We start from the raw sequence: 25,006 nt of genomic DNA, 5'->3' as shown, positions 1-25,006 counted from the left end.
ATGGCAAAATATCACTTCCCACCATTTTTGCGAATAAACAGAAAAGTGAATTGTCGTAAAATTATTGAAGGCGACGAAGAAGAGATAGCAAAAGCCAATAGATATATGAAATTTAATCAGCCAAAGAGAATAACAGGAGAGGAATATATTGCTGAAACTAATAACTGTAATAATTTCGTTAATCGTTATCAATACGATGCCTACACAGTGATTGAAGAAGAAAGAGAGTTTCCGATAGCATTTAGTGTTTTGACATTTAAAGATGTTGATCAAACTGAACGTTTGCTTCGTTCAATCTATCGCCCCCATAATTTCTATTGCATCCACATAGACAACAGCTCTTCAGAAGAATTGCATCAAGCCTTGAGGAAGATAGCTAATTGTTTAAGCAATGTTTTCATTGTTTCAAAGACTGAAGACGTGATTTATAACCATGTATCGAGACTGAGAGCAGATATTAATTGTATGACTGATCTCTTGTCAAAATCAAACAATTGGAAATATTTCATTAATTTACCACACCAACAATTTCCTTTGAAAACAAATTTAGAAATGGTAAAAATACTGAAAATTTACAACGGTGCTAATGACATTGAAGGAATTACAAGTAGACTCAAATATTATCAATTTAAATATAGTTATGAATTTATCAATAATACTTTGAAGTGTATAGGTCCGAAGAATGAAAAGTTACCATACAATGCAAATATTGTAAAAGGCAGTACATACGGTATTTTTAGTCGTGAATTTGTCAAATATGTGATATACGACAAAAAGGCTAAAGCCGTTTTAAAGTATGTGGAGGACATTGAGAGTCCCGATGAATATTACTGGGCTACATTGAACCACAACGAGATTTTGAAAGCTCCTGGGCGCTTCACAGGTGAGATAACCAATATTGTAGTATTATTGGGTTACACATTCCAATAAGCCTATGAAATTAATTAACCAGCCAAATTGATCTGGGCATAGCTAACATAATGCAGGTTGGCGAAAATTAATAACTAATAAAATTGAGAATGGAAATGGGGAATGTGCCAAAGAGACAACCCTACCAAAGGCAGAAAACAGCCGAAGGCCACCAACGGGTCTTCAATCTAGCGAGAAAATCCCTCACCAGAAGGCGTGCTTCATCCGGCCCCTTAACAAAATATGCACTAATTCAGTGATAATGGATGTCTTACGAAACTCCGAAATATATAAAAGAAACTAAAATTAAAAATCATACACGATTTACAAGGGACAGATGTACCTGACTTGGGGCAGGCGCAAAAAAATGCAGCGGCGTTAAACATGATTTGGAGATCTCAACCCACCCCTATACCTCTGGTCAATGTATAAAAACAAACACATAAGACGATTCCGATGCAAAAATCAGTAAATCAATATGCTATCTTAAATGACTTGACAACAGTATCGTAACTATAAACCTTCTTGGTATGTTCATATGAAATCATTATTACACATTTAAGCTAGGTCAGTTAAGCAATTCAATACAAGATATTTGGCACAACTTTTTGGAATTTTGTATCCTCATTGCTCTTCAACTTTGTACTTGTTTGGCATTATAACTATTTAGATATGAGCGTCAGTGATGAGTCTTATGTAGACGAAACGCGCGTTTGGCGTACTAAATTATAATCCTGGTACTTTTTATAACTATATAAGTTTAAAAATACGTGAACGAATCCATACTAGACTCGCCCGAATTTGACAAGTATGGTCACAATCCTTAAAAATTGTGTTGCCACATAAAAATTGCAGTTATCGACAAATTTACATTTAGAATATCGTTGAATATCCGTTAGCAATGTTATATACAGAACACCAATAACATCCCTATTTGTAGGATACATGCATTTCTTTGTATTTAATTAAATAACTTTATTGAGAACAACTATGAATAAACTTATAGATACCAGGATTTATTTTTTGTATTTACGCCAGACGCGCGTTTCGTCTACAAAAGACTCATCAGTGACGCTCGATTCCCCAAAAAAGGCAAAACAAAATACAAAGTTGAAGAGCATAGAAGACCGAAATTCCTAAAAGTGTTGTCAAATACAGCTAATGTTATTAAAATCCTCAATCAAAGAACAGAAATGGCCGAAAACTAAATAACATGTCTTGAATGTAAGGCGATGAGTTATAAAAATAAACGATACTTAAACTTCACAAACATAGAAAAACATGAAGAGGTAAACAACAATAAGTTACGAGTGTCAAAATAACTTTTCGGTCCTTGGCTCAGGGAACGACCATACAACTTCAAATGATGGGGGACGGGCTGTTTATGGAGGCAAGAAGGGTAGAGCTGGGTTATTTTTTTCTTAAAAAATATTCTGATCCCTAATTTGACCAAGAGAAGAAAAAAATCAATCGTCCCGTGACATTAAGCTAAATACTTATGATAGTGCTGTGCATTTTGAAATTATTGAGGAAAAAAACAGCGAGATGTATTATTCGCGATTACAAAAACATCTGTATATTCATGAATGTAACTGGTGTCAAAATGCGAGTAACTTTTGTTGCGATTATCACTCAGTCGCATTTTTTTGCAGTAGTAAGATGAGAGGGGTGAAAGATACCAGAGGGACATTCAAACTCAAAAATCGAAAATAAACTGAGAACTCCATGGTTAAAAAAAGGACAATGAACAGCACACTTAACACATCACAGAAAAATAAAGAATAAGCAACTGTAAGAGATTAAGAGAGACCACGAAAGATGTACCATCATTCAAAAAAACACACCAAAAGATTTCACAACACACTCGTCCACTACCATTCGATCGAAATTATTCTCCGTCGATAAAACATGTTACATAACTGGTTCGATGCCATCGCTGGTATACGTTTCATCCCCGAGGGTATCACCAGCCCAGTAGGCAGCACTTATGTGTTGACATGAATATCAATTATATGTTCATTTTGATAAACTACTGTTAAAAAAAATATGAATTATTCGAAATATAAAGGATGCTCTAATAATCCCAATCATAGATGACCTGACTCTTATTTTTCATAATAATTTGGAATTTTGGATCCTCAATGCTCTTCAACTTTGTACATTTTGAGTATTGCGCATAACAATATTTAACATTTCATTTGCAAAGTAGCTAGAGGGATTAGACACAAGTTATAACAAAAGTTTTGACTTTTTCCCCTATGTGCAATACAAAGGAAAGGATGGTATAATTTTAGCAGCTACAAAGAAATTTATTCTTGGTCTTGTGTGACAGAGATATGGTAAAAACATAGCTAGAACGGATTAACCGGCTTTCGTACTTTTATAGTTGAATGACAACATACATCACAGGTGATGTAGTCCTTAAAGGAAACGTTTAATCTGTCGAATCACTTAGTCTCGCTTTTAAATATTTTTTTTGAAATTTGAACATGCATAACCTACTGTTGTCTTTTATAACTTGTGATACAGTGATGACTCTGTACCCCTATTTTGACAATTTTCCTTGTCATGTTTGTTTTGTTCACGCATCGTTGTATATATAATGGATTTGATGCGGCTGTCATACAAGTGAGAAATTTAGCGCTATAAAACCAGGTTCAATCCACCATGTTCTACATTTAAAAATGTCTGTACCAAGTCAGGAATATAACAGTTGTTACATTTAAAGTCATAAGAAACGAGTGACCGGTGAAAATTAATGTTCTTCCAATTCTTGAACCAATGCATACAAACATCATAAACTTAGTCTTCTGTGCACGAATTTATCATTTTTTTTCCGTGTAAATTTCGTATAATCGTCATTTTTTTTCAATTGGTCAGTGTTGTTGTGAAAATATAGGAGGTTATTAAAGTTCGTGTTTTGAAGCCGAAGTTTAACGATTGATACCTGTTTGTCAACAATCGACAAAAAATCAACAAAAAAGCACGGAAATTGAGCACGTGTTTAACATGTATATTCAGATAATAGTTTTTTTTAAGGACATCCATGCGTATTGTGATCACCGGATTTTTACGAGATGGGTCACACTGAGGTCACTTTGCATACGGAAAATATGTCGGGGGAATTGCTTCCTGGAAGAAAGCAATTAAAATAAAGTAAACTTCGTCTAAATATGAATAAATTAAAGAATTTTCTTCAGAAAAAAGTATATGTACATAAGTTTTATAAGGAAAACTATCCATTGAGTTATGAAAAAAACATATGCATTATTTTTTTTGATTTGAGGTTTGACTTTAACATTTGATTAGGAACTTTCCGTTTTGAATTTTCCTCGGATATCAGTAATTTTGTGATCTTATATGTTTAATAGCATTTCCCTGTAATCGTGCTATAGCTTCCACTGTTTAGCATTTAGAAAAAAGTTACAGGTGGTATACAACACATTAATAATACTTACAGCTATTATGTCTATTCGGTAAAGAGATATATATATATGATACAAACAATGAGTTTTTGAAACTCACTCTGAACATTTCCTTTTGACTTTTTAAATTCAGACTTCAACACTAGACCATGAAACAATACAAAAAACTAATAGGTTTAGGAATTAAAAGCGTTAGTATAACAACAATTTATAACTTTTTGTAAACAGGCAATCCAGAAAAGAAGCCATGGCTTGCCACTTATGCCTCATGGCCTCCAAGAGACCGTTGTCATGGTAAGATTGTTCGGGAAATTTGCATTTATGGAGTTGGTGATTTGAACGAACTTGTTTCGAGAAAAGAACTTTTTGCCAATAAATTTTACCCGGATTATCAATACTTGGCTATGGACTGTTTAGAAGAATATATTCATAACAAGACATTAAGTCCGGTGCCATTTGATTCATTTTACTACAGAGAGTTACCTTTTATAACAAAATCTTGAAATCTTGATATGAAAATAAAAAAAATATATAAATACATGAAACAAATGAACCATCTTGTTAGTATTTGAATACAGTGTTGTCAACCCCTTTTCAAAGTTGTGTGTACTTGATAGTAATATGCAAGTTACTCTACATCAAAACCACCAGTGTATGACAATAATCAAAATGCTGCTCTATTGGTTGTTAGATATAGGACGATGTGGTATGAGTGTCAATGAGACAACTCTCCATCCAATTAACAATTTATTAAAGTAATCCATTATAGGTCAAGGTACGGCCTTTGCATGAATAAATACTTTTTAGATTTAGGTCATATGAAGCTCTGAAGCTATTCTGTAGATTTTTAAAATGTTTGATTCAAATGTGAGTAGCCTCGATATTTTATCAAAGCCTATAATTTTACCTATAAGGCTTCCGGAAATTCCGTTTACCCTGCATAGTTTTCCGAAGTTCAAGTTGTGAAAACAGTGATATGTAATCATAATGTATACGGAATTTTGGTAAAGTAAATTTTCTATGTTAGATCGAGTATTACCAGTGAATTTCAAAGAACTGTATTGATGAATTTGGTTGATGTTTTTCGGATAGAAAAACGCAGAAAAAATATATTAAGAAAATAACCAAAACTACTTCTACCTGGTATTGCAAATAAGTTATTATAATTATCCATCCGTTTAATGTGTTTAAGCTTTCGATTTCACCATTTGTTTCGGGACTTTCCTGTCCTTCATTAGGCGTTAATGTAACAACTATTGATTTATGTAATAGTTATATGAAGGTGTGGTATGAGTACCAATGAGACAACTCTCCATCCAAATAACAATTTATAAAAGTAAACCATTATAGGTCAATGTATGGCCTTCAACATGGAGCCTTGGCTCACACCGAACAACAAGCAAAGGGCCCCAAAATTACTAGTGTAAAACCATTAAAACGGGGAAAACAACGGTCTAATCTATATATAAAAAAAAAACAAGAAACGAGAAACATGTATAAATTACATAAACAAACGACAACTACTGTACATCAGATTCCTGACTTAGGACAGGTGCAAATATTTACTATCGTTTTCTATCCAAAGAAATAAAGTAGACAGAAAATAAAATTGTATGCATTTTTAAAAATTATAACGTTGTGAAAAAAGGTATGTAATGTAAATAACGTGTGTTACAGATGTTGTTCTTGGTGTTAGTCGTATAGATTGTAAAGCCTTGACAAAAAGTCCGAAAAGTTCCGAATGTAGAAATCCTACATAAAAGGGAGACAAGTCTAATAAAGCCAATCCGGAGAACGTCTTTGATCCTCGAGAAAACAAAATATCCTGCCAAGCTATCAATTTTGTTTGATTATAACTATAAACTCTAACTCGAAAGTTATTTCCCATGTCAATCCATCAGTATAGTTCACTCGCTCCAAAGTTTGCACTATTTCTGAGGCCTGTGTACTCTGCATGACTAGATGATATTAGAGGTGTGCGTCAATAGCCCTGTCGCAATTTTCGACATACGTTGAACATACTTTCTGTTTAGAGGTATTAAATCTTCCAAACCCTAAAACGGATTTCATTATATTTCATATCAGAAATTTATGTTTAAACCCAGTGTAGTAGACGGAGTAGAATAATATATTTATTCATGTAACAATGGTAAACAAACAAAAAAAACATCTTAGTATACTGTATCTCAATGTTCAGTTCAAGTTTTATAAATCGAAATACAAAACAGGTGAAAAAAGGATCGAAAATAAATAGAAGCCGACATGAATTTAGATTGGAAGGAACACAGGTAAGTCGATATAAAAGTAATTTGCTTTGTATATGAATAAAGATGTAATATAATTGCCCATGCGACAACTCTCCAACGGACAACTATAGGTCACAAAACAGCCTTCAACAACGAAAAACCTCATACCTTATATCAAGCTAAAGAGTGTTAAATGACAAATGTAAAAATATAAATTAGAAACTAATTGTATGCATCACAGCCAAGAACATATTAAGTCAAATTCACCATCTACTGATACTGCTGTCAATTACATGTGGAAGTACCCGAGTAACCAAAACTATTAACTTGCATCATATCAAACTTAATGGGGTCTTATTTGCATGTTAAAGCAACAATTGTACTTTTGGAATTAGTTTAGGGTGTACTCGTCACTAGAGAGTTATCCGTGCTGCTCATTCAAATTCTCATGAAGGGTGGAAAATTACAAAACCATAAGAAAAAAGCGTAGCATATAAGATTGTGGCAGCATAATTGCCTTGCAACATGTCACCTTCTGCTTTGTTCTCACTCGTTGGGACCGAATATGGGATCCATGAAGCTGGTTTAATTAAATTAAAGATTAAGTTTTTTATCGTTGATATACAATTTGATTTCTTTAATTTGATCATGATAAATACATAAATCTCATGAATGCATTTAATGATACCTCCAAAACAGCACCATCAAATTGCCAGCGATCTACGGTACATACATACATTTATATTAAGATCACGTATATACAATATGTATAAATCTAAATAATATTAAGGCTGTGGCCAAATACTGCCAATTAGTTGTTGGGTTTTAACAAGCATCTGGGATAACTAAGAACACCATATATCATAAAGTGATACATTTTACCTCTGATCATATCAAGAAAATTTAAATTGACAATCAAATGGCTGATGATCAGATATATTGAAAGTGAAAATTAACATATTTTCCCATCCGATTGGCAACCCTTGTAAGATTATAATCTTAAACTCACAAATGCAATAAAATGGTAAGTTTTCCATTAAATTGGCGACCCTTGTAAGACTAATAATCTAAAAGTCACAAATATAAAATATATATTAAGTTATTTCATGATTGATGATGCATGCTCATTTGCCACATACAATGTATCCTTAAGCTTTCTTTTGCGCAGTCGGTATAGAAAATATAAACCTACCTCTTTGAGGCAGGACAGGCTCACACTTGAGACTAAAAGTGGAATATACTGATTTCCACTACTAGATGATCAACCAAGAATACCAATCTCCCACGCAGAGTTATCAGTCTTTGTAATTCGGGGGTTGTCGTTAGTTTATGTGTTATGCATTTGTTTTTCGTTCATTATTTTATAAAAATAAGGCCGTTAGTTTTCTCGTTTGAATTGTTTTACATTGTCATTTCGGGGCCTTTCATATCTGACTATACGGTATGGGATTTGTTCATTCTTGAAGGCCGTGCGGCATTGGTCTCTTGTGGACGGTTGTCGCATTGGCAATCATACCACATCTTCTTTTTTTATATTTGATCTCTCTTGAGAGAGATAGAGCAAGGACCGATAACTCTACATGGGAGAGAGAGAGAGAGAGCTCAAGGGCCGATAATTCTGCATGGAGATTGAGAGAGAGAGAGAGAAAAAGACCGATAACTCTGCACGGGAGATTGTGAGAATACCTGAAAAAGAAGCAAGCTTTGTAAGGATTCTTTAACCTTGTACTTCGATAGGAAATTCACAGCATTGTTACGTTTTTGTCTTTACAAAATATAGGTTAATATATTAAGTGAGTCAAAAAGATGTTTGTGGTATTTGACGATCATTGGAACTACTAGTACAGTCATGTATGGGCTAAAGTTGAGCATTGCAAAATACCAACTCGATACCTGTATCTCGGCACTGCACAAGGTCATGTTTTTCTCTGACTGTTTATGACATCTTTACACGAAATCCGTTGGATGTTGGATGTCTACGGATTAATAATTTAGTCTTAGATGCATGATTTTTTTGTTAGAGGTTTTGAACTAGCTGTCAGTTAACTGCGAGTACTCTCAGATGTGTACCTAGTGTCTTTTGTTGTTGGGATGTACAAGTACCCGTCCACGTCACTTGTATTTTTATCCATCTGATGAGTTTTAAGCCTGTTCCAACTTATTTTTATTATTCGTTCATATATTCTACTGTTATACCACTGTCCAAGGTTAGGGGAGGGTTGGGATCCCGCTAACATCTTTAACTCCGCCACGTTCTGTATGTTTTTGTCTGTCCCAAGCCAGGAGCCTGTAATTCAGTGGTTGTCGTTTGTTTAAATTATGTGTTACATACTTGTTTTTCGTTCATTTTTTGTACATAGAACAGGCGTTAGTTTTCTCGTTTAAATTATTTTACATTGTCATTTTAGGGCTTTTATAACTGACTATGCGGTATGCGCTTTGCTCATTGTTGAAGGCCGTACTGTGACCTACAGTTGTTAATTTCTGTGTCATTTTGGTCTTTTGTGCAGAGTAAAATTCATTCCTTTAGAGGTAAAAATTATGTTTAACATATTTTTTTAAGCTATAATATGAACTCAAACAGACCTAGAAAATTCCAATTGCATGTATTTGCTATCTCTTATTGACAATCATACCACATCTTCTTTTTTATATAAATTTTAAAGCTTGCTAAAGTTCTCAAAATAATATTCTACTGTGCTGCAAGTGTGACATTTCCCCTACACATAACATCAGATTGCCCCCCCCCCCCCCCCCCTCCACACACACAAATAGAATTCTGGATCATTACTATACCTTTACTTTATTGGTACCGTTGCTGACGCTAAATTTTCCAACCGTGGGGTACCCGATTCTCAATGAAAACTTATGGTTATAATGGTTAATACAAATTCGTTTGTTGCTCAAATTTTAATATATATTCATTCGCTTCATTTCATTGCATTCATAGCTGTTTTTGCAATAATATTGCGAACCTGTATTATTGCAGGATTTATATAACTGCATGGATAGCTGAGGTTTAGAAATATTGTCGACAAAACGCCAGGAACTTTTTCGTTAAAGTGATGGGTGGTTGCGTAAATACGCAGCAATATTTTGAAGTAGTACCGTGGACGTTAAATCCCGTGCTCCGTATGAGATAGTGTCATGCTTGTTGTACCTGGAGCCCCGATAAGATTTCTGATGCCGCAGGATGTGGTCAAAACTTACAAAGTCAGCGCAACTTTCTTTATTTTCTAACACTTTGCTGAGAAATATTAGTAAGAAAAATGTATACCTGGTAATCGTCCTCAAGAACAAATGTACGTCAACATCAGTCAAACATGCAAAAAACTTAGTAGCAACAGCTTTTGAGTTTTTATTCGAGCTATGTGTAACTCCACCAATCAGTGACATCAGAAGTACACTGCCAGGTCGCAAAAAAAAAACCAACACACACCATAAAAAGAACTCTATTTATGTTCATATTTTTACTGGGGAAAAAAATAAGGACTGGAACTTGGTTCTTTTTTTCTGAACTGATAAATGTTATTCATTAATTAACGTTGCTGTTGAAAATTATAACGCCACTTTTTTACTGATTCGAATGAGGTTGGTATATCGTCTTGGAGGTCAATAATACACCCAAACTGGTAACAGCGAAATATTATGTAAAATTGGTTTCTTATAAATCTGTTTTATTCCACTTTTTACTGATTCAAATTTTTAACAAAATTGGACCAACCAAACTGCTAACAGCGAAATATTATGTAAAATTGGTCCCTGGTAAATCTGTTTTATTCAAATAAAAAAGACATAGTTAATAACAAAACAGTATACATTTTAAAAACATTAAAACCCACATTTTGATTGCAATAAGTAAAACTCTTATTGCTTGCGTATAAATGGTAACTGTTTATAGTAAAATGTTTCGAAAGGTAAATGACTAAAGGTTTTGTTGTATATATATTCTTCAAGACAATCTAAAGCTAAATACTGAAAATCCGGATAAAATTTGTTCGCAAAAAGTTCCTTTTTAGAGACAAGTTCGTTGAGATCGCCAACACCAAATATACAAACACCACGTACATATTTGCCATGACACCTATCACGGCCTCCCCACGAAGCATAAACAGCGAGCCATGGTTTTTTTTCTGGATTACCTGTAAATAGATATTGAAATAAATATAAACAAGAATTTTATTATAATGTGATAATTACATGACTTATATGTTTCATTATAATACGCTATCATGATTGGCTAACATCACTATAGCGTCATTCTAAAATCCACCTTCCGCGCTTCATACAAAATGTACTTAGTTCAACACTTTTACATATTTACAAAAATAAGAATTCAATCTTTAAATGCATGTGACCTGGGAATAGTATATCTAACTAAAGAACTAAAAGATATATATGTTCCTGACGTGACCAATGAAAACTATATATTTATATATGAGAGTAGCAATACTGTTTAATTTTGTCTTGTTTCTTATCAATGACTTTCAATGTTGATGTTTTCGAATTCATATATGTGTTCTTGATTTGAAAAAAAAAATTGTCTGTTCTGTAATAGCATTAATCCAAGGTGTGAACCATTAAAAGATTGATCCACGGATTACTTGGTACCTTTGCAAAAGTATGCTGTTTTTCAAAAATAATATCCTTGAAATTGAAATTGACACCTTGTAATGTTTCTGCGTATTTATTATACATCCCTGGTTGTCACATGGTTTGGTTTTAATGCGTTGCTTAAAGGTCAATCCAGAAAAGCACTGCGGACGCACGCAGAATCAAAGTGTTTTTGTTTTTGTTTTTTTTTTTCATTTGAAGAGCAAAGGTTTGTTCCAATGGTACTATTTATAAGAATACTTCGGTAAAGGGAGATTAATCTTTAAAACATCAATGTTATGTTTGTGGCAATCATTTTTATAAATGTATTCCGGCGAAGCCTACTAAGTGATGTGGGTTTGTTCATTGTTGAGGCCGTTTTGTGAACTATTATAGTGGTGAACCTTTATGTTTGGTCTCTGGTGATGAGTTGTTTCATTGATAATCTTACCAAACCTTCTTATTTTTTAATTCTAAGTAGTAGTAACATAAATTTCAGCTCTTAACGTTTCAAAAATCATTAATGAAATATGTTATAAAACACATTGCTGTCTTAACGTTGTCTCCCTTATCCCGTGTAGCATATGACCAACATTATTTGATTATCTACAAAACATATGTCGATTACAAGCCACTTAATCAATGAAATGCAAGAAGTAAAATCTTGAATTGAATTAGACTTAAATGCTATTTTTAAACGTGGTGTAAAAATAATACCTGAGTATCGACCAGGAGCTTTCAAAACTTCATTATGATTTAAAGTAGCCCAGTAATATTCGTCTGGACTTTTTACATCTTCCATAAATTTTAAAACATCCTTCGCTCTTTTATCTGTGATTGTATATTGAACAAATTCTCGGCTAAAAACACCATAGGCACTGCCCTTCACGATGGTTGCGTTGAGTGGCAGTTTGCTAGTTCGTTTACCAATCCGCTTCCATGAACCGTTTACGTATTTGTGACTAAATTCAAATCTACTTGGCATCATTCTCCCATGAGTTATAATTCCTTCAATGTCATTAGCACCATTGTAAGTTTTAAGTATTTTTACCATTTCTAAATTCGTTTTTAATGGAAATTGTTGATGTGGTAGATTTATAAAATATTTCCATTTTTGTGGCATTGAAAGAATATCAGACATGCAATTTAAATCTGCTTTTAAACGAGACATATGATTATAAATTATGTCTTCCTTTTTTGAGACTATGAACACATTGCCGAAGCAGTCGGCAATTCCCGCCAATGCTCGGTGGAGCGAATCGGGGGAACTTGCATCGGCATGGATACAGTATAAGTTTTGTGGACGATATATTGCACGTAGCAGACGTTCAGTTTGATCGACATCTTGATATGTGATGATACTGAAAGCTATTGGAAATTCTCTTTCCACATTGGACACAGGATAATTGTCATATCGAAACGACTTCCGGAAATTAACACAGTCCTGAGTGGCGTTAATATAATCTCCATTTTGTAAACGGGAAGGTGGACTTACTCGCATCAAAGCAGTCGCTCTGTCAATTTCATCTTTATCCTTTTCAATGATTTTTCGACAATTAATTTTAAACTTGTTTTTTGGGGATGTACGAGTACTTGGTATAAAATTTAATATCCGTTTAGTCGTTGATTTTGCCGTCACTTCTTCAACGTTTAATTCGTTCACTTGAGACACTATCGAGTTATAAACAGACGTGACAACAAATCCAACAAGACAAAACAGCAGTAACTGCTTAACCAAACCACGTCTTTTCATACCATATCACTCAAGGAATCCTCTCACGAACCCTGTTAAAAAATAACAATAATAATATAAACCTTTATTGTTGGATAACATAGTAAATATATGATGGTGACAAACAAAATACAAAAATTACAACATCTATATTCAACTTATCATATAACAATCAGTTACCGGTAATCAAGTCTTAGAGAATTTGTAATCAGAGAAACATCACCTTCTGCAAAGTGAAAATTCAATGTTAATCTACAATAAATACTTCTTATTGAGATTCCGTAAAAACTTCCAAATAGCATAAGACCGTGGCTGGCTCTGCTCGCCGTGGCCCGAAATTGAGGTTTGGCCTGGATACCAGGCAATGATCGAGTCTATGATAAGGATAAACAGACGTATAAGACATGTAACTATACTATGCGGTATGGGCTTTGCTCATTGTTGAAGGCCGTACGGTGACCTATAGTTGTTAATGTCTGTGTCATTTTGGTCTTTTGTGGATAGTTGTCTCATTGGCAATCATACCACATCTTCTTTTTTATAACTATACGTATACACTCGCTGTTCGTAAAAGATCTAAGAAACACCTATATTTGAGCAAGCTTGTTTGTGTAGAGAAAAAAAATCATTGGTACCGATTTCTGTGTCCACAGTCCAAATGTCTCCCTTGTTCAAATACCATCTCGTAAAAGTTGGTTTGGGCTATTACACTAAGACTAGTGGTCATTTCTGACACAATTTGAAATGCAAGGTGAAGAAAAAATTTTAACTTCTAAATAGGTTTACTGCATTAGTGTATGTATAACCCGAAAGATTTAAGCAAATGTGAAATAGAAATAAAACAAATTCAGACATTATATTTTAAGTGCTATCGTGACAATTTGTTAATCCGTTTATTTCACCTTTTACCTTGCTTTGTGTTTAATTATTTCTATGTTACATTACGATGACTTGTTAATCCGTTGAACGCTAATCCTTTTCTTTTTTATAATATATGCTTTTGTATGATATTTTGAAGTGAGTTTAGGTCTGGTACTGTCCAGTTATATATGTATGATATTCAAATACTGCACTTTTGAGTTTTTTACATTTTACTTCCAGTTCAAAATTGTTAGATGTTATCTCACATCCGTGCACATTGATTTACATAATTTACATGTATAGTTGCTTTCATCTGCGATATTCAGACTCTAGTAAATGGTAATTATACCTCGCATTTATATATTTCTGATATTGTTCATATGTTTACTTCCCCATTGATAATCTATGCTTAGATTATGGTTATTTTCGATGATAATACGTACATTCTGAATGCTTTATAATTCTTAATTTTTGTAAATCCTGGATCAATTCTCGTTATACATTGCATGTTCACATTTTCCCAAGTATATGAGTAAACAGTGTGAATGAATTGTCCATTTACAAGTATGTTTAGATAAAAGATATAAAGTACGTGGTGACAACGCTACATCCACTTAATAGACAAGTTTATTTTTAAATTGTTAAGTATATTTGCCATACTACAAAATTCAAAACTATATACTATTCAGAACATATGGAAATTTAATATCAACAGTGTAAATACAATGCGATTAACACTTACCGTTTTAATTAAATGTTTAGCCATACACAATTAGTGTTTCTTTACAACACAAATGTACACTCTAATAAGTTATATTTAAAACAATTTGGCGGTCACATGATCAATATACATGTATGTGTGTGTAAATAATTTATTACGGGGGTTTAATTCCGTTGTTATTTATAATCCGTCACGTCACAAATTGTCACCATTTATCTTTGTTTAATCTCAGTCAATAGCTAGGACTGTTTGATATAAAGAAATGCTCAGCGTGAAATTTTTAAATTTTCCCTAATTAGACCCGGCTTTGACCCGGTGTTGCGGTGTGTCCATTGTCCGCACCCGGACAGTTAGGTTGCTCTGAGCATTCTGGCACTTATGAGCAGTGTAAAACACAGAATAAGAATTGATGTTCTTTTTCTCCTTTTTTTACAACTAGAAAATGGTCAAAAATTAAAAAAAAACCAAGTTACCAATAAATAATTGTCTTTCAGTTAACTATAGTTTTAACCAATTTTCCAACGTAAATGAACATAAACTATATTGTTCTTTTATATAAGTTTAACACTTACGAAAAGTACATGTTACTTATGTTAATATAAACTCATTTTAAAATTATTTAAACTAAAGAATGGAAGAAAATGGGTCATATACATTTTAACAAATATATGAGCTCAAGGCTATTGTTTTTATAAACCATTATGAAAGGATCGTATTGAATAATACATCCATGAATAAACTAATTGATTAAGTTTTTAGTACAAACGATTAACCCAAACCTTGTTATCACAATTATAAGATTGTCTGGGGTATACTACTGTACTTGTTCTTTCTAACGGTGAATTCATTGCTTTCAATTTCGTTTCAATACAAAAATCGTTAAAATTATCTTGAAAACGGTTTATTTGACAATCTTTGGCGCAAAATACTAAGATTTCAACACACAAACTTAAATTACACGACTATGAAAAGTTTAGATAGCAATGTTGGTCCTGTTAACACGGTTAAATTACACTTAATTATAGTGACCCTCGTGAATTTATTATTCAACAATCGTTTCAGACGCTGAACTAGTATATGATTTTAAGGGGCCAATTGAATGCCGTATCCGGGTGTGGGATTTTCTCACTGTGTTGAAGACACAATTTTGACAAATTCCCCGTTTCCATTCTCAATTTTGTTATTTGATATTATATTAAAGTACATAATCAAACTTGCAAAGTATGCCGATATTTCATTGATATCAGTACAATATTGGTCCTAAATATAAAGAGCCAACTTTTGGTACTAAATAATTCTCTTCCTTTGGAATGCAAATGTAAATTTAATATACTTGATGGTGACAGAAAGTTTACTATGTAACAGGTCAACCCTAAAATAGTTATTCTACGAGTTTTTTTTTTCGCTTCAGAGACCTTCTTACTCTTTAGATATAGGCAGGGCCGTAACTACATTGAGGCAAATGAGGCAAATGCCTCATGTAAAAATTAAAAAAAAAAAAAAAAAATGAAACAAAAGGTTGTTTTCATATCAAATTATTTTCACGGAAAGTGTCTTGCAAGAAGCAAGTTCTCTTCACTCTCTGATGTATCCCCTGGATGATTTCGTTATCCATGTTTCTATTTTCCTTTTAGTTTTCAGAGTTGGTGGTCTATTGTTTGTACTTCTGTGTTCCGGGTTTGTCTTTTGTTCATTTGTCCTACGTCATGCATGACTATAGTCTGAGCTTTGATTTTCATTTGTAAACGTGGTTTTACAATGTTGCATGTCCACCGATGTCCAGAATTGTGCGAGAAATATATTTTAAGAACACGCGATGCTACTCAGTGGAATTGTCCTTTCTGCATGGATAATTGAAATTGATATCAAAGAATACAAAACAGTTTGTTTTATTGTAAATAAAACTAGATAGCTGACATGGTTTGAATTAAAGTAAGGTCACATATTTCCCGGTATCAAATAGTTTGAAGAAAAAAACCAAGGTATTGCCATATATGACCTTTTACATTGAAAGGTTAAACTTGCATTAAGTCGTGTTGAGACCCTTTACCAGATAATAAAGGAGTATGGGGACATAATCGCACACAAAGTCAATGCATAGAAAAAATACAAATGATCAATGGTCAAAGTTTGTGTTCCTGCTCTTCATCTTGATAGTTGCCGGATGGTCTTCAACAATACTTTTAAAGAATCATTAATACCGTAAAATATCGTAAAACAAGGTGGAGATGGTCCCTAGTGTGGACTTAAGCAGTACTAGTACTTAGAGTATAATACTGCAATGTCACTATATTTAAATCTAGTCATAAAAAAATCACCAAAGTCTAATCACAATACAAGACAAGAACAGACTTATGAGAATTACGATTTTTGCTTTATCCTACATATCGGTCTTTTAATGTTGTCTAGAGCTAATACCTAAAAGTCTTAAATTACAATGAATCTCTGTTTTTGCTTTGGGACCTGATTGTCGAAAAAATATCTAAAAATTAATTAAGTCGTTTCAATGCAAGAAAGAGTCTGGGAAACGCTCAGAATGCACGATTTAACGTTATTTTTCTCAGAGCCTCTGGGGGCCTTAAGCAGCCCCCAGACCGCTCGCCCAAAATTTTTCGAATATATTTTGCCTCAATATTTAAAGGGGCTAGTTACGGCCCTGAATAATCATCTAACCCGTGAAGAAAATACAGTTAATTTCATCTTTCTCTAGTCTCTTCGTATATGACGTAAAAAAACATGCTGTACGTACATATGTACTAGCAAGGTAATTCTGTATAGGGAAAATGATACATGTTTGAGGATGGTTTATTTTTCACATGAATTATTTCCTTTGTGGCTGCATTTGATATATTAGATAATAATTGCACATTTTACGAATGAAATTTTAGATAAAATCTTGAACGCTAAAATGTCGTTTGTAACTGAATATCTACATCTCTACTGTTAGTAAATACTATATCATTATAATTTTTTTGAATGAATTTTTTATCTAAATGGTCGTTACCCAATACGTTGTTTTTCTTTAACAGCATAATTTCTTTGGCGACACTTTCATGAGCGACTTTACATCATTTTTCGCTTTTCATAAAAAGGAACGAGTTATTTTTTTAAATCCTAGTTGGCGGACCTAACCACATGTGTATATATGTACACAATATATATCTAGATTAACAATATACAAGGGTTCACAACAATTACATATTCGATGCGGAAATTTTAATCATAAAATTGACAGAATTCTAAGAAACTGTTGTGTGAATGCGGAAGATAAATGTTCGATCTATTTTAATGTGTGAAACAATTTTAAATGCCTTTGCACTCTTTCATATGTTATCTCGTTTAAAATTACCATCTACGAGAAAATTATGGATAAGACTCACGAAATTTTGTCAAATTCAGATTGGACAAAAAAAAACAAATCATGACATTAATAGCGATTTTAAAAATAGCGTTAAGGAGCAAATAATAAATGTATATAAAACTTCAAAGTGACATTTCACTACTCAAGAAATTTATATTAGGGTTGCATCGTTTTAGTCCACCATTGTCAATGATGGGGGTCAGCTATCCGTTTAGTAAAATTTGTGTACTTCCTTGTATTATAATTGTTGTCCGTTCGAATTATAAAATAAAATAAATGAGAACATAGTTTTATCTTTTCATTTCATTTTTTTTCATGGAACTAAAAACACCGACTATATAAACTGCATGTAATACCTTTTTTATCTGAAAGAATTACTAACAGTTATTGTGAAAGCAAGCATATTACTTTTTAAAAGATCGAATGCCGTAAGGTGTGTACTCCAACTTCCGAAGCAAGTTTGTCGGTCGGCTCTCCGAACTTTCCCGAAGCCCTGCGTTAGATTGCCGAGTTTATATCGGCTTCGGTACTTGGTTGTAAGTTGGTATGTACTCATTTAGCATGCACGTTTTGTTCACAACTTTCACATAATGCATTTTTTATAATACTTTAAAAAAATAAAATTCTTAACTTCAAACGCGTACATAAAACTCCACACTAAAAATCCAAATTTTGTAATTAAGAAAATCCACTTATGATTTAACGTTAACCCTCTTAATTGCTGCCGAAGGGACACATCTGTCCACAATGGCTGAGTCAGCCGGAGGGACACATATGTCCATATGTTTATATGTCCATATGTTTAATGTATGAAAGACTGTTCTTCATAGTTTTTTTTATCAGACCAAGATGTGCCACTTTCTTTATCTTACATCACAATACCTAATTCAATAGTAAAATTAATCAAAGCAGCTTGAAGGTTTTGTATAACTTACAAATCTTTGATAAATCCAATTTGTAACAATACACGTCCTAAATATTTTATTGTTCATGTCGAAGCATAATTTTTTTTATTGATATTGGATTGTTTTACTAAAATGCGAGGAAATATTTTTGAATTATACATGTAATATTAAATTTTATATTTTCAATCATTTTTCGTGTTGAAACCTGATGATAATTTAACTTTCATAATTAAGATTTATGACGAATATCATGAAATCGCAAAGGTAATCAGATTATAGCACAGAAGCTCTCCATACATTCTTTCGCTAGCAAATGCTAGTCTTTTTTTTTAAATTAATAGATTCGTGATATGTTTACACGGGTAGTTATATGTTAAAAAAAACCCACTTTTTTCCCTGATTCCATCTAAATATATGTTGCGTTGCGACTACCTTATAAAATGTTGCAGCACAGTTTTAAAAATATGTGTGTTTTTTTTTATTCCCAATCTATTCAGTCTCGAACGCTTTCCAAAAAAGGCGAGGACTACAAGGACTGATGCCTGAAAAAAACTTAAATCTGTTCCATGGAATCCTCAAGTTAAAAAGGAACCTACCCCAAATTAAAGTTAAACCTATTGAACTTCAGGAGTTTGAAAAGAAGAGTGTTAATTAAACAACTATTCACATCAAATACGATGTATTGATTCTCGGTTACCATAATGCATGTCAATACACGAGGACCAACATCCCGAAAATATTTTGCACGAGGGAGTTTGAAATTTAGAAATATTGAATCATGATTTTTTTATGATTTAACCATTGACTGGTATTTTTTTTAGAAAACAATCATGCTAAAAAGGGGAAAAGTACAATAAGTGATTCCTACTTTACCTTATATATAAATGAGCTAGTTCCAACATCCAATCCAATAAATGTTACACCTCGGGTAATTTTATTAATAATAGCTGTTTGCCAAATATGTCAAATATTTCATAAATAGTCTCAAACAGAAATCTCGTTCACCAGGGTTATTAAAATAGTTCAAATAAAAATCAAAAGTCATTGGAATATTAATATCAACTGAACGCCACCTCGGATGGTTAATGGGTATTATCATTTATAAGGGTTCAAATGCGATCAAACATATCCGTAATTGCTTATAAATTTAAAAGGTGCGATTTAATTGAACAGGTATCGTTATGTATAAGGGTGTAACATGACAGATAAGCCATGACATGACATTTACAAAATGTACGTTTACATTTAAATAAATTTAAATAAATAACAACAAAGTCAATATCGGTTTAATTTAAGTAAAAACACATCCGCTATAAACCAAAATATATTTTATCGACAAAAACGTTCACAAAATAAAAGCAAGTGTATTATAGTTTATAAAGTCATGTATTTGATTAAACACATTTATTTGTCCCATGGTTCTAGCATTAAGAACTCTATTCCAAGACTTCTACAAACATAACATTAATGGAATAATAATAGTAATAATTTCAATTGCCAACTCCCATATTTGAATCATTTCTTTTGAGTATGCCGTATGATATAAAGATTGTTGTTAGTTACCAAAAGTAACTAAACAATTTATGTTTAAGTCAACCGTTTTTTTATCAAAGTTAAGCAAAGTACATAAAAATTCTACCTGTGAAATCTAAATTTTAAAATCCGGTTATCCCAAATGACAAGTATGTGAAAGATGAAGTCAAAAACTTATACAAATGTAATATCAATGAGTATGATCGACAAAGCAGAATTTGACTATTTGTCATTCTGACCAGAATGTGACACTTTATCGCGACACAATACACAATCAATATTATAAACATTCATCATTTCATTGTGTTAGACAATCCTTGTTTGAGACTATTGTTTATGGGGGTCTCATTGGGGGTTCCAATCCCGGATCCCGCTTACTGTTTTGTCAGATTCCTGTATCCCGCTTACACTATGTACGTAAGCAATTCTCATTTTTTTTGTCATTTCCCGGGTCCCGCTAGACCTCATTTCCCGTTTTCACGACACAATAATTTGACTTTCACGTATCACGCTTACAAAAAATCGGCAATCCCGCGTCACGCTTAGACCCCAATGAGACCCACTTTATGCCGAAGCATGTATTGTTGGTTTTTTTTTATCAATATTGTGTTGTCTTACAAGACCCTCTTATAAAAGCGCTTTCAGGGCCGTAACTACATTGAGGCAAATGAGGCAAATGCCTCATATAAAAAAATAAAAAAAAAAAAAAAAATAAAACAAAAGGTTGTTTTCATATCAAATTGTTTTCACGTAAAGTTTCTTGCAAGAAGCAAGTTCTCTTCACTCTCTGGTGTATCCCCTGGATGTTTTTCGTTATCCATGTTTCTATTTTCCTTTTAAGTTTTCAGAGTTGATGGTCTATTGTTTGTACTTCTGTGTTCCGGGTTTGTCCTTTGTTCATTTATTGTTCTACTTTATGACTATAGTCTGAGCGTTGATTTTCATTTGTTAACGTGGTTTTGCAATGTTGCATGTCCACCGATTACCAGAATTGTGCGAGAAATATATTTTAAGAACATGCGATGCTACTCAGTGGACACAAAAAAAATTGTCCTTTCTGCATGGATAATTGAAATTGATATCAAAGAATACAGTTTGTTTTATTGTAAATAAAACTAGATAGCTGACATGGTTTGAATTAAAGTAAGGTCACATATTTCCCGGTATCAAATAATTTGAAGAAAAAACACAAGGTATTGCCATAGATGACCTTTTACATTGAAAGGTTAAACTTGCATTAAGTCGTGTTGAGACCCTTTAACAGATAATAAAGAAGTATGGGGACATAATCGCACACAAAGTCAATGCATAGAAAAATTACAAATGATCAATGGTCAAGGTTTGTGTTCCTACTCTTTATCTTGATAGTTGCCGGATGGTCTTCAACAATACTTTTAAAGAATCATTAATACCGTAAAAGATCGTAAAACAAAGTGAAGATGGCCCCTAGTGTGGACTTAATCAGTTCTAGTACTTAAAGTATAATATTGCAATGTCACTATATTTAAATCTAGTCATAAAAAATCACCAAAGTCTAATCACAATACAAGACAAGAACAGACAGACATACGGTAATAATAATTATGAGAATTACGATTTTTGCTTTATCCTATATATCGGTCTTTTAATGTTCAAAGTGTCTCTAATACCTAAAAGTCTTAAATTACAATGAATCTTTGTTTTTGCTTTGGGACCTGATTGTCGAAAAAAATATCTAAAAATTAATCAAGCCGTTTCAATGCAAGAAAGAGTCTGGGAAACACGCTCAGAATGCACGATTTCGCGTTATTTTGCTTCTGGGGGCCTTAAAGGCTAGTTACGGCCATGGCTTTAATTTATGAAATATGAAAAAAAAGTGACTAAACAGCGTGGGAACATCTTTAAGTATTCCATCTGGTATAGTTGTAAGTTAGTCTACACAGTCTATAAAAAGTTTATAGACAATTGGCCAGATATTTATTTCATACGAAATACTTAAATACATAAATGATATATTTTAATATATTTTACCTCAATGGTAATTATCGAAACTTGTATCTGACATTTATTTTGATATGAAGAGAAAAGATTTACTAAAAAAGTGACTATACCAAACCGTATTGAGACGGTAAACAGTGTGAAATGTAAGTCAACAGACTGCTCTCAAAACTAGGCATTTAAATGTTTGCCATAAAAATTGCATCTAGTCAATAGAAGTTACATCTGGTTAAACTAAATAGAGGAGACTGAAGGTGAAGGCTGTGTGTTGTCTGGGTCTATACATATTTTATGGTAATTGCGTTTTTAGAAGGATCATTTGTTTTTGTATTTCCAATTTATTTTGTGTTTGTCATGCCGGGCCCTTTCAATATCTTTATATATTATGTTATTAGTTTTGCTCATTGTTGAAACCTACACAGTGCTATTTAGTCGTTTAGATCTTTGTCCTGCTGTCTTTGGTGGATAGTTGTCTTACTTATATTAGCAATCCTCAATTTTGTAATACCAGAGGCGGATTTGGGGGGAGGGGGGGCAGGGGGCCCCCACTTATGAAAATTTCCAGATCCGCCAGTGAAAACTTATCCCAAAGAAGGGCTTAGATCAGATCGTTGACATCCGTAATAGTTTTTAAATGTTACAGGTATTTATGGTCTGGTGGGTTATTTATGGGTATGGATATACTATTACAGAAGTATCATTTAATACAACATAACGTTACATTTAACTATCTGTAGTATAAACTACCGATGTGGTAGTCTCGATTACCCAGACGCATATATCTACTTTGAAAAATAAAGCGGCTGGATGATCGAGACTACCGATGTGGTTGACATTCATGGAAGACGATTGTCCAAAAACCGAAAAGCCAGCAGGGCATGCATATATATATACACAATATCCTCAGAAAAAAAATTGTGCGTACACGAATGCTTCAATTAAAATATTTAATATCAATTAACCCATCATAGATGCAAAAGGCAAAAAAAAAAAAAAAAAAATACGCAGTAGAACAGACCTATCGGGGACCCAATAATTCCGAAAGGTTTTTGCAAATACATCTACAGTAATCTATTTCTGGGGTAGGGGTAGAAAATCCTTAGAATGTTGAATATTCAATGTTCTGTAAATAGTTAATTTATAATTATATAGATATAGGAAGATGTGGTTTGAGTGCTAATGAGACAACTCTCCATCCAAGTAACAATTTATAAAAAGTAAATCATTATAGGTTAAGGTACAGCCTTCAACACGGCGCCTTGGCTCACACCGAACAGCAAGCTATATAAAGGGCCCAACAAATCACTAGTGTACAACCATTGAAACGGGAAAAACAACGGTCTATAATCGATATAAAATAAATATATGACCACATTAGGTATAGTTCATGCTACCACAGCAGGGTTGAATACTGGGCTGATGACATTTCGAGGAGGAAACCTCAACCAACAGTGGCATGGACCCAGTGGTTGTACATAAACTCGTTATTGAATACAAGGATATTGATTAAACGTAATTGAGAAACAACTAACCCAAATGAATTTATCTTGAAAATATAACTAGCCGCCTTCAACAATAAACTTAGCCGGCTAAAATCGAGTATCCCTTGTTTCCATTAACGAAGAGCGAATACACTCGACATCAGAAATGCCAGACTTCAATTTTTTGTACGCAAGACGCGTTTTTGTCTTCAAAAAAAATCATCAGTAACCCTCGAATCAAACAAATTAAAAAAAAAAAACGAAAAAAAAAAAAATAAATGAAGAAGTTGAAGAGCATTGTGGACGCATTGTTAATCTAAAATATTATCTACCAAATTTAGTCCTGGTATCTATGAAGAGTTTAATTACATGTACACATAAGTTCCAATTTAAGTGTCATCTAAATAATGATTGAGGACACCTTTATCGGATATTTAATATAAAGGTTGAATATTTAATAATATTATTCGTCATCCATTTTTTTTTTTTTTTTTTTTTTTTGTAAATGACTTCAGACTATCAACCAATATTTACTCTCATAAAAGTAGATTTAAAAAGTCGTTCACCTTTCAAATTAATTAAGCCAACCGCTTGCTCTGGGTATCTCTTTACAATTTATTGAAACACCCGATATTCATTAAAATTCAATTTAAAATAGTGAAATCATTGATTATTGACAAGGATCTATCCTCACTAACAAACTTACCTGGTCAGAAAACATGGATATCTATTCCACTATGCAATTTTACATCAACGTAAATACAGACTTATACTTCTTGCATTTAAAAAGTAATAAATGCATACCGTTCAAATTACTTCCCTATATAGTATACTATTCAACCCATCTATCCATTTTGTTGAAAAAAATATCAAATGCATTATGTTAAATGTGAACTTTAATTTCATGTTCACACAAGCAACGTCTTTTTCTTTAGAATTGAACAATTACGCATTGTAAATTTTTGCATGATTTGTTTTTCTTTCTATTGATATTTTTTGAAGTTAGGGGATTTAGATAGACATTTAAAATTTGAACGTATTCTAAGGCTTATTAAATTTTAATGAAAAATTTAATGATTATCGACCATCTAAAAACGAGTATGATGAAGATGACATTTTATATTAAAGATTTAAGGAAAAGGATATTAAAAATTTAACGAAAAAAGGTAGAGTTCTGACAGAGAAAAAAAGATCTGTGTAAAGACCCGTTTATAGCCTTATTAAAATAATATGCATACTGACTGGCAGTTTTATAGGTTTCT

At 32.8% G+C, this 25,006-nt stretch overlaps 2 protein-coding genes across 5 annotated transcripts; one reads left to right on the top strand and one right to left on the bottom strand.

Annotated features, from left to right (window-relative positions):
- Nucleotides 1-4,837, top strand: LOC143046548 (beta-1,3-galactosyl-O-glycosyl-glycoprotein beta-1,6-N-acetylglucosaminyltransferase-like). The gene is made up of 2 exons (XM_076219706.1): nucleotides 1-883; nucleotides 4,563-4,837. Exons 1-2 carry the CDS (start codon nucleotides 1-3, stop codon nucleotides 4,835-4,837), a joined length of 1,158 nt encoding a protein of 385 aa, XP_076075821.1.
- Nucleotides 4,838-10,339: 5,502 nt separating this feature from the next.
- On the bottom strand, nucleotides 10,340-24,567 carry LOC143044956 (beta-1,3-galactosyl-O-glycosyl-glycoprotein beta-1,6-N-acetylglucosaminyltransferase-like). 4 transcript variants are annotated; one of them, XM_076217228.1, is made up of 3 exons: nucleotides 24,451-24,567; nucleotides 11,891-12,958; nucleotides 10,340-10,722 (listed from the first exon to the last, which is right to left on the bottom strand). In XM_076217228.1, exons 2-3 carry the CDS (start codon nucleotides 12,924-12,926, stop codon nucleotides 10,448-10,450), a joined length of 1,311 nt encoding a protein of 436 aa, XP_076073343.1. In that variant the 5' UTR covers nucleotides 12,927-12,958; nucleotides 24,451-24,567; the 3' UTR covers nucleotides 10,340-10,447. The 4 variants fall into 4 exon arrangements, with proteins under 4 accessions (XP_076073343.1, XP_076073344.1, XP_076073342.1 ...); XM_076217229.1 differs by lacking the exon at nucleotides 24,451-24,567 and adding an exon at nucleotides 19,627-19,832; XM_076217227.1 differs by lacking the exon at nucleotides 24,451-24,567 and adding an exon at nucleotides 14,509-14,662.
- Between the last annotated feature and the right edge of the window lie 439 nt (nucleotides 24,568-25,006).

Source organism: Mytilus galloprovincialis, chromosome 9, assembly GCF_965363235.1.
Source record: "Mytilus galloprovincialis chromosome 9, xbMytGall1.hap1.1, whole genome shotgun sequence".
NCBI classification, from domain to species: Eukaryota; Metazoa; Mollusca; class Bivalvia; order Mytilida; family Mytilidae; genus Mytilus; species Mytilus galloprovincialis.
Note: the sequence above shows the minus strand (reverse complement) of the source record. Positions and strands in the feature narration are given on the sequence as shown.

Coding starts and splice junctions, on each gene's coding strand:
- LOC143046548 (XM_076219706.1), top strand. CDS start 1: ATGGCAAAATATCACTTCCCACCATTTTTGCGAATAAACAGAAAAGTG. Junction 884..4,562: donor AGCTCCTGGGCGCTTCACAG/GTGAGATAACCA, acceptor TTTTGTAAACAG/GCAATCCAGAAAAGAAGCCA.
- LOC143044956 (XM_076217228.1), bottom strand. CDS start 12,926: ATGAAAAGACGTGGTTTGGTTAAGCAGTTACTGCTGTTTTGTCTTGTT. Junction 10,723..11,890: donor AGCTCCTGGTCGATACTCAG/GTATTATTTTTA, acceptor ATCTATTTACAG/GTAATCCAGAAAAAAAACCA.